Raw genomic sequence first — 10,589 nt, 5'->3', positions numbered from 1 at the left:
AGAGAACGGCAAAACATATACATAAACACTAAAAACATACCTTTATAAGAGTATATAAAAGACATAATATACATAATCATAAGAATAAAAATAAACAGTAAAGGAATTAGCTCATAAATGTCGCCCCATTTTGAATAGCTTCGAAAATAAAGAAGACAACAAATAACGTGTGCAGGCATGATGTGCTTTACACATGGATGGAAAACAAGCACACAGACACGTAAAGAAGAGGAGCGGCGACAAAATGACACATATCCCCTCGCTCCTCCACACGTTCAATTGCTCTGCGGTAATGGATGGAGCCAGACACAGAAAACTGCTCAGGGCCGGAGGCGAAGGTCAGGAGCTCCGGTCAGGAAAGCGGAATGATAGAGAGATCTGTATCAACAAGCCTTTCCTGGTAGCGACGGAAGATAGGTCACGTGCACGAGAACGGTATAGCAAATGCAACTGAAAGAGTGGAAATTAGAAAGAACAGGTAAAGTTGCTGAAACTGAGCTTAATTCACGCTTAATTCACGCTATCAAGGCCGATCTGATTCAATCTTGGGGTATCTAACATGTTCAATTGCTCTGCAATAATGGATGGAGCGCCACACAAAAAACTGTTGCTCTGCGAAAACAGGTTTGAACTCTGCCTTTTTCTACATTGCCTAAAGTTTCAGTTGACAAATTGTAACATAATGCTAATATGAACAAGGGATAGATTGAGCTTGTTAATTTTGTATTAAAATTATGCAATGGTATTGAACTTAATTATTAAATTTTAATGTACATAAATACACCACTGTAAAAACATGTCATCGTTAGCAATGTAAATATCACATGAAACCCAACTAAGCTAAAATCTGGTCAAATTGTTCTCATTTGCCAACAGAATTTTTATTAAATTTTGCGATTGTCATCTGTGCGGCCTTCACTGTACCGCATAAGGTTTTTACAGGTTTCTAAATTGACTGGTAACTTCATAAAAATGCATAACTAATCGAAATTTTCATACAGTGAAGCAGAAATCGCAGGATTTTAACTTGGTAAAGCATTTTGTATCCTGTTTGGAGCACTGCTGCAATGGAAAATCAGCTTCCAGCCCGACTGGACTCCATTATTATGCAGAAGGCTTCATCAGACTAGCAGCGAACCAGTTCGAAATCAGAGTTAATTAGCTGAATGGACTTACTGGTATAGCAGGTAGGAGAATGGACGAGTCGGCTCCTGTTCAGCTAAAACTCCCAGGCTCGCTGCTGCTTCAAAGTTCAGGTATGCTAGACAGTCTTAGTTGCCAAATTTCCCTGCATCAAATCATAACACATTAGTTTCACTTTGATGTCTTTTACATGCATGGAATTTTGATAAGCTTCCCTGCGCAGGCCACAGGTTGTCACGAAGGAAGAATGCTTACATTAATAGCCAGCCAGTCTTACCCTTTCATTTATTTATGCCTGGAGCGCAGGGCCGATGAGCTTAGGTACTATAGAAGCCACAATGACCAAAATACCGTGGCAGGCGTACATGTAACGATGGCGCATGAGCTTGCAGGTGTACGGCGGTGCTACATGAGGTGGCAAGCATACAGCGTGCTGTAGCAGGGTACATACAATAGCAGTGGTATTAATCTCTAACATTAAACGCTAGAGGATTAATGCTAGCATTACTTCATGCACGAGTGAACAGCAGCTTGTTGTAATTACCTGTACTCCGCCTATAACCTATGCTTTTTTGCCTCTAGCCTCGGGAAGAGGCCAAATAACACGGTGAATTATTATATACGAAAAAACTTTGGATATACTCCCTCAACCGGCGATAAGAAGCAGGTCACAAGCAGGTGAATTAATGTTAACATCGCTCGGAACGATTACTATAGTCCCTGGCCATTGCCAGATGGCAGGGTTAGTCCCTGCCATCTGGCATCCGGCAGGGACTATAGTAACCGTTCGGCGGGGAGATAGCATTAAATCGCGGGGTTTTTTAGTGGTATTATCACTTATATGCTAAAGTTTGCAGCCGATCTTCTGTTGGCCATCTTATTTGGCCTCTTCCCGAGGCGGAAGAGGCCGGACCATATGTTAAACTGATACTTACCCATATTCAAGTCTCCCTGACGGTGTGCGGTTTAGTTTTAATGCTGACATTAATCCCTTAATGTTTAATGTTAAGTGTTCAATTCGTTGTCTGCTAACTTGCTTGTTCTTTCGCTGCTAACGTGCTTGTTCTTTCGCAGGTGTCGGCCGTATGGTCAATGTTTGCATGGCGGGAGGTGTCACTCTGCATGCACAACAGATGCTGATTCCCCGCCCACTTTCCCTTGCTGCATAAGGGAACGCCTGAACCGGATGAGTCGAGCAAAGCAGTCAACCGAGCTCATCGTCTTTTCTGTACTATGCTGCCTTTGGCCCTGCGCCTGGTCTTCCTTCTTTATTGCATTCCGTTGCATGTTAGCTTCTGCTGGGGTTCTGCTGGGGTTTGTTCAACTCGCCATATTCTGTCGCTGCCGGGAGCCACGGAGAGGCTTACGCTTTTCAAAGCTGACATTAATGCACAGGGCAGCTTCGATTCTGCCGTTCATGGCTGTGACTTCGTGGTTCACATGGCCACTCCCACGGATTACACCAAAGATCCAGAGGTAAAGAGGTAAATAATTATTTAGGGTTCCCATTCAACTTTGTGAGTATGGGGTTTTAACTTCTGTTTTTTTTTTCCCTTTTTTGCGCTTCAGACTGGTGTTATCCAAGCCGCGGTGAATGGGAGTCTGGATATTCTGAGCGCTTGCACTTACACCTCGTCCATAACCGCAGCATCTCCCCTGAAAGACAAGGGCGAATACATGGACTTCGTTGATGAATCTTGCTGGACTAATGTTGATCTCATCAGGCGTGAAAAACCCCCTTTCTGGGTAAATGTTCCTTTTCGAAGAGCAATTAGTAGTGGCGTGCTTTTTTTCTTAAATTAGGTTCAGTTAATGGATAGAATAACTCTTTATTCCCATGCTGAGGTCACAAACAATATGAAATACCTGAAATTGTTTATGCTTCTTTCTGTATGTAGGATTAGTGGCAGCATCAATCCAGCTTGATAGAAGGGCGAATGCACCCATTTTCACCTGCCTGGGAAAACAGACAACAAAATCACAGGGGGTTGCTAGCGTCGGTTAAAATCTGTTGAGAAATCCTGGAGAAACAAGGCACCAGACACAAATATTTAATCTCTGCCTTATTTTTTCTATTTTTGCTTTTCATCTGATTATTGCGCAAATAATGAAATTTCATATGTTTATCCTAATTTCAAATGTGTTCACAGAACCTAATTTCAAATGTGTTCACCTTGTCTGTGAGTACTGATCACTGTTTTTCGTTAAATTTGAAATGAAATCTCCATAGTTACTAGTATTCTAAAAAAAAAATGCTACATTTAATATATATCTATTATATTTAAAGTTGTACACTTTCAAAAAAACACTTAGCATATTTTATTATGGAAGGTTTTATGCATGTCTTTTTAAAATTATACAAATAATTTCGTATTAAAAGAAATTTTGCATTTGGAGAGAAACATTGCATCAAAACAAGAAAGGCTGCATCGCAGCTAGTCCCTGCACATAGTTCGGATAGTTTTTTATCTAGCCCACAGCATGATATGGAATGGAATGATACTGTTAATCTTGCTACAACAACAAGGTGGTTCAAATTCCTCAGTGCCTCTGAGTTACCGAATAGTTTGTATGAGTGGGAGACTGAGAGAAATGATAATATCAGTTTGCAGAAGCTAAGAGTGCAAGGATGACGTGGGTTTCGATGCTGAAGAACCTTTAATATCAGATTTCATGGACAGAAGCAGCATCAAAGAATGTCTTCATATTCTTCCCGAACTTCCTCTAGAGACCATGTGGCTGGATGACTGGTTTGATTATCATGATTGTATTCAAGGCTTTACGAATCAACAGAATTATGATGAAACTCACCCATTGGACTGCTGCGATGATACAACCATACGCAGGTTTGATTCTATTTATATACTGTTGGAGATAATTACTCTCGGTCAGCATGTAGTCTCAGGCAGTTTACTTACAATCTAAATTTAGGAAGTGTCAATCATGCTAGAGTTCTAATTTAGTCATGCTAGTGCTTCAGTCATGCATGCATGTGTGAGTTAATATTAACATTGGTATCTATTTTAGTTATATTTAATTATATAGCTTCAAGAAATTGAATCAATGCAATTTACTTACTAATTAGCAACTCATACGATTCATACTGTACTGTGTAATTATGTATTTTGAGTACATAGCTTCCAGCAATTGAATCAATGCAAGTTACATACTGACTGGCAACTCATACCCACGGTGTAACTATGTTACTGTGTAGTTTCTTGCTCTGTCTACTTATCATATACAAGCATATACAGTAGTAGTAGCAATTTGTATTTTTCCTATGAATTCCTTGAACTTCACTAACTTATCTGATAGCATTGCTGGGACTCAATCTTCGTGCAGTGAACTAGGTTCAGAGAATCCAGAGAGTGCAAGAGTTTCAAGAGCCCAGCTTGGGAGTAAGGAGGGAAACATTTTGCAGCCATAAGCAGCTCAAGCTTTAGAAATCCATGAATATCTGATTTATTACTAAAGAGACAATTGCTTTGTTAAGATCACTTGGCATTTTAAATAAAAAATAATGAAGAGAAGGTTTTAGAGTTTGAAATGTGCCTCTTCGAGTATTTTAATAGCTAACTTTCAGGTATATTATGAAAATTTATTCGTTTATTGCTACAGCGGTTAGTGTAGATAAACTGATTTAATCTTCATTTATAGAAACGGAGTTCGAGTTTTATATTGTACAAGAAAGCAGAGTTCTTGTTACTATTAACTTTGGATTTCTTGCGGCCTTTTTTATTATTTAAAATATGCACTTGTAACTTTAGTTGATACTTACGATAAAAGGCCTGCTTATGAATTATTGGTTTGCATAGTTATTGTAGCGCATACACAATGTATATAAACACATGATTAGAGAACGGCAAAACATATACATAAACACTAAAAACATACCTTTATAAGAGTATATAAAAGACATAATATACATAATCATAAGAATAAAAATAAACAGTGAAGGAATTAGCTCATAAATGTCGCCCCATTTTGAATAGCTTCGAAAATAAAGAAGACAACAAATAACGTGTGCAGGCATGATGTGCTTTACACATGGATGGAAAACAAGCACACAGACACGTAAAGAAGACACGTAAAGAAGAGGAGCGGCGACAAAATGACACATATCCCCTCGCTCCTCCACACGTTCAATTGCTCTGCGGTAATGGATGGAGCCAGACACAGAAAACTGCTCAGGGCCGGAGGCGAAGGTCAGGAGCTCCGGTCAGGAAAGCGGAATGATAGAGAGATCGGTATCAACAAGCCTTTCCTGGTAGCGACGGAAGATAGGTCACGTGCACGAGAACGGTATAGCAAATGCGACTGAAAGAGTGGAAATTAGAAAGAACAGGTAAAGTTGCTGAAACTGAGCTTAATTCACGCTTAATTCACGCTATCAAGGCCGATCTGATTCAATCTTGGGGTATCTAACATGTTCAATTTCTCTGCAATAATGGATGGAGCGCGACACAAAAAACTGTTGCTCTGCGAAAACAGGTTTGAACTCTGCCTTTTTCTACATTGCCTAAAGTTTCAGTTGACAAATTGTAACATAATGCTAATATGAACAAGGGATAGATTGAGCTTGTTAATTTTGTATTAAAATTATGCAATGGTATTGAAATTAATTATTAAATTTTAATGTACATAAATACACCACTGTAAAAACATGTCATCGTTAGCAATGTAAATATCACATGAAACCCAGCTAAGCTAAAATCTAGTCAAATTGTTCTCATTTGCCAACAGAATTTTTATTAAATTTTGCGATTGTCATCTGTGCGGCCTTCACTGTACCGCATAAGGTTTTTACAGGTTTCTAAATTGACTGGTAACTTCATAAAAATGCATAACTAATCGAAATTTTCATACAGTGAAGCAGAAATCGCAGGATTTTAACCTGGTAAAGCATTTTGTATCCTGTTTGGAGCACTGCTGCAATGGAAAATCAGCTTCCAGCCCGACTGGACTCCATTATTATGCAGAAGGCTTCATCAGACTAGCAGCGAACCAGTTCGAAATCAGAATTAATTAGCTGAATGGACTTTCAGAATTAATTAGCTAAATGGACTTACTGGTATAGCAGGTAGGAGAATGGACGAGTCGGCTCCTGTTCAGCTAAAACTCCCAGGCTCGCTGCTGCTTCAAAGTTCAGGTATGCTAGACAGTCTTAGTTGCCAAATTTCCCTGCATCAAATCATAACACATTAGTTTCACTTTGATGTCTTTTACATGCATGGAATTTTGATAAGCTTCCCTGCGCAGGCCACAGGTTGTCACGAAGGAAGAATGCTTACATTAATAGCCAGCCAGTCTTACCCTTTCATTTATTTATGCCTGGAGCGCAGGGCCGATGAGCTTAGGTACTATAGAAGCCACAATGACCAAAATACCGTGGCAGGCGTACATGTAACGATGGTGCATGAGCTTGCAGGTGTACGGCGGTGCTACATGAGGTGGCAAGCATACAGCGTGCTGTAGCAGGGTACATACAATAGCAGTGGTATTAATCTCTAACATTAAACGCTAGAGGATTAATGCTAGCATTACTTCATGCACGAGTGAACAGCAGCTTGTTGTAATTACCTGTACTCCGCCTATAACCTATGCTTTTTTGCCTCTAGCCTCGGGAAGAGGCCAAATAACACGGTGAATTATTATATACGAAAAAACTTTGGATATACTCCCTCAACCGGCGATAAGAAGCAGGTCACAAGCAGGTGAATTAATGTTAACATCGCTCGGAACGATTACTATAGTCCCTGGCCATTGCTAGATGGCAGGGACTAATAAGGAATTAAATGACACAGTAAAGTTAAAAATGAAATTTCGCAAGTTGCCAATATTCTCAAAAGGTAGTACTACAACTAATGCATACATATTATATTGAAAAGTGTATACTTTCCTTAAAAAAAATAATTAGGATTTTACAAAATATAACTAACATACTCATTTAAGGATTAGGGGAAGGAGTAGGTGATAGGAATTTTTTTTTTTTTTTTTGTGGGTAAATTGTATTGTCTTCCAAATTGTAAATTGGAAAATAAGATTGAGAAATCTTATGTCATTTTTTTTACTAGAGACTAAACCAAACCAAAATTAAAAACTTATTCTTTATAAAAAAAAATAAGAGAGAAATGAATCTTAAGATAATCAAAATTTATCATGAAAGCTCACCTAACTAGACCAGCCGCTTCGTGGCAATAAATTTAGTTAGGTGAGCTTTAATGACCCCCATTCTACAACTGTTGAATACTTTTTGCCCCCTATAATTTTTTTTACATCAACTTTTTTGATACAAAATTGATGTTGGAAGCTAATGTCATTAAGTGGTTCAATGCATTTCTCCTCATCATGTGATCGCAGAATAAACCTTCGCATGTCAATAGTTTCTTCCAACACATGAAAAATAGGCTCTAGAATGTATCATTTCTTAATACATTCAATTAATGATGGCAAGATCCCAACATACTTCCTCCTCAATGTTACTGAAAAACAACTAAACGTCTGATCAGTATGGTCATGAGTGTTCCCAACAAGAAAGAAACCAACCTTTACCTTTTTAAAAATTTCCAATTGAACAAGCATGTTTAGATATCCAAAAAGAACCTGGTTTTTGTTTTCACGACTTGTGTTGTCTAATTGCAGATACAAAACTTCAGGAAGAATACCAGACCAATGAGAAACCACACCATCGATTATAGTTATGGTAAGATTTGGATCATTATGAATATTTAGAGCTATGAAGTAAACCCTTCGCAACATCTTCACATTAAAGACCATACGACCAACCAAGTGAAAGTGAATAAAAATTTCCTCATTTAAAGTTTTTGGTGTGTGGAAAAAATGTGGCAAAAGTGTTTTCTTTTGGTCCATACCATCAATTATCAAACCCAAATATTTATTTGGATTATCATAACACTTCTTTCGATGCTTATACAATTTTTTTTCTTTCACTTGTTTGTTGATTGCGATGCTGTTAAAATGATTTGGCAATGGAATCTGCACATAAAATAAAAGAAACCTATTAATAAATATATTTTTATAGTTGATAACTATCCAATTTTTAAAAATAATGTTATGAATGCATACCTCTTTCTGCCCCTTGACATTTATCCATTTTTTATTTAAGAGAAGCACATGTATTGCAAACCCCCATCCTTGTCTTCTTAGGAATGTGATCATTATTGAATTCGTTCTTCCATGTCCTTGTAAATTATGAATATGTAATAAAATTACCATATCCTTAAACACCTTTTGCATATTCTCTATATAAGTTGTAGATTTTGTGTCTTGAGAAATTATCCAGAATATGTATTGTGTCTTTATTTGGCATACACTCTTAATGCTTTGAAAAGAAGTCTTTCATCCATGACATTACAGTAATTGTTCATGGTCCAACCTCTCTTTTATAATGTACTTCTGAATAATATGTAGGATCATCTTCAAGTCTTTCTTGGATTCTTGAAAAATAAAAATTACAAATTGAATGCAACATTTTGAAAGCCTTTCTATAGATCAATATATTCCTAATATGATAATCATAATATGTTACTGTAGGTTGCATGCAACCCACTAAAAATGAATTTTGCACGCTTTTATTCATTGAAAAATATCTCTTCCTTTGCTCCAAAGCAAACTTGAAATCCATATGTTTTAAGCAATCCTTTTGACAACATTCACTTGAAATCATATCACCAATAGAACTTCTACTTGTGAGATATTATGCCCAAAACCTTGTATAATTGGAATATTTAGGATTGATATGAAAATGTCTACTCCTACTTCTAGATACAACATTTTCTTGCAACGTCTTCATCATTTCACTATTCTCTATAGAAGTATTTTCAACATTATTAGGTGGAATATTATACTTACTATGACCATTATAAGCATAGTTAGAAAATTCATCACCATCATTGCTTGGAAAATATTCATTACCATCCTCACTTGAAGGAAATTCTTCACAACCAACGTTTGCACTTTTGAAATCTTGACCTAGACAAAATTCTTCACCATCTTCATTCGTGCTTTTGAAATCCTCCCTTGGAGGATTCAATTCGTCATAAACCTGAGTGCCTTTGAAACACTCACTTAGAGAAAATTCATTATTCACATATTTGGCTCTAAAATTATCATGTGAAAGAACTCTTCATCCTCCCCTTCAAAACGGGTTCTCGCATAATCCTTAGGATTATGACTAAGTGGAAAATATGACTCTCTATTCATAGTCAAATTATCATTTGCAGAAAATTCTTCATCCTCCCCTAATCAATGGTGGTCTCATTATCCTTGCGATTAGGAGGAAGTAGAAACTTTGAATTTCTATTTAATGAAAATTCTTCATCGTCCCCTTCGTCAATGGTGCTCTCATAATCCTTTGGATTAGCACTAAGTGGAAACTTCAAATCCCTATTTACTCGAAATTGTTCATCCTCACCCTCCCTTTCCTTAGTGGTGCTCTCATAATCCTTAGGATTAGGACTATGTGGAAAATTTGACTATAGAAATTCTTCACCCATCCCCCCGTACCCCCCGCCCCCCTTCATCAGTGGTGCTCTCATAATCCATAGGATTAGGAATAAGTGGAAAAATTGACTCTCTATTTTCTAGAAATTCTTCATCCCGCCCTTCGTCAGTGGTGCTCTCATAATCCTTAGGATTAGGGCTAAGTGGAGAAATTGACTCTCTATTCACTGGAAATTTTTTTTGCTACCCTTCGTCAATGCTGCTTTCATCATCCTTAGGATTAAGACCAAGTGGAAAATTTGTCTCTCTATTCGTAGTGAAAGAATTCTTGTTACCTTCATTAAAATGAATAGTGTTGTTGCATCATGGAGATGTTGATCCTACAAAAAGAAAAAATTCACTATTAGAAGAATCCATGACCTTCAACCAGAAGTTGTTGAACGATACAAATGCACTCTCTGCCATTGACAATTTATAGTTTAGAGATTGAAAATTTCCCTCTAAAGTTTCCCCCCAATTTTTTTCGCCGAAAATTTTCCCTCCAAAGTTTTCCCCAAAATCTTTTGCTGAAAATTTTCCCTCCAAAAATTTCATTTTGAAATATTTCCCTCCAAAATTTTTGTCAAAAATTTACTTGAAAACATATTACTAAACTTTTGGTCTTGAAAAATTTCACCCTACTTTCTATTCAAAGTATCCACATAAATTTTCGTTTAATGTATTTCTTCAAAATTAAAATAATTTTTCTATTTAAATTTTTTAACATTGACCACGTAACTAAATTAACTTTTATAATTAATATTTTATTTTTTATTCCACAACGAATAAAAACTAATCTAAGCCTATAATATTAACTAAATATTTTTATTTATTTAATTTTAATCTCACATTCGAGAAATGCTAAAATAATCACACAATCATCGCTATAAAATATAATTCATTGTTTATATTTGTCATATCACATCAAGTCTTCTAGGTCTTAT

At 36.8% G+C, this 10,589-nt stretch overlaps 1 protein-coding gene and 1 long non-coding RNA gene across 3 annotated transcripts; one reads left to right on the top strand and one right to left on the bottom strand.

The window, feature by feature from the left end:
• Window positions 1-1,946: 1,946 nt before the first annotated feature.
• On the top strand, window positions 1,947-2,964 carry LOC149194136 (putative anthocyanidin reductase). Of its 2 annotated transcripts, XM_089405045.1 has the most exons (3): window positions 1,947-2,100; window positions 2,218-2,619; window positions 2,713-2,964. In XM_089405045.1, the coding sequence occupies exons 2-3, from the start codon at window positions 2,377-2,379 to the stop codon at window positions 2,944-2,946; spliced, it is 477 nt and encodes a 158-aa protein (XP_089261171.1). In that variant the 5' UTR covers window positions 1,947-2,100; window positions 2,218-2,376; the 3' UTR covers window positions 2,947-2,964. The 2 variants fall into 2 exon arrangements, with proteins under 2 accessions (XP_089261171.1, XP_089261170.1); XM_089405044.1 differs by lacking the exon at window positions 1,947-2,100 and having other exon boundaries at window positions 2,121-2,619.
• Window positions 2,965-6,011: 3,047 nt separating this feature from the next.
• Window positions 6,012-6,519, bottom strand: LOC149194135 (uncharacterized). Its single transcript, XR_016254517.1, has 2 exons — window positions 6,213-6,519; window positions 6,012-6,136 (listed from the first exon to the last, which is right to left on the bottom strand). It is a non-coding gene; the product is annotated as an uncharacterized LOC149194135 (long non-coding RNA).
• Between the last annotated feature and the right edge of the window lie 4,070 nt (window positions 6,520-10,589).

The sequence above is a fragment of the Pinus tabuliformis genome, chromosome 2_2 (genome assembly GCF_031772625.1).
Source record: "Pinus tabuliformis cultivar Carrire ecotype Pingquan chromosome 2_2, CPIR1, whole genome shotgun sequence".
Lineage (NCBI taxonomy): Eukaryota > Viridiplantae > Streptophyta > Pinopsida > Pinales > Pinaceae > Pinus > Pinus tabuliformis.
Note: the sequence above shows the minus strand (reverse complement) of the source record. Positions and strands in the feature narration are given on the sequence as shown.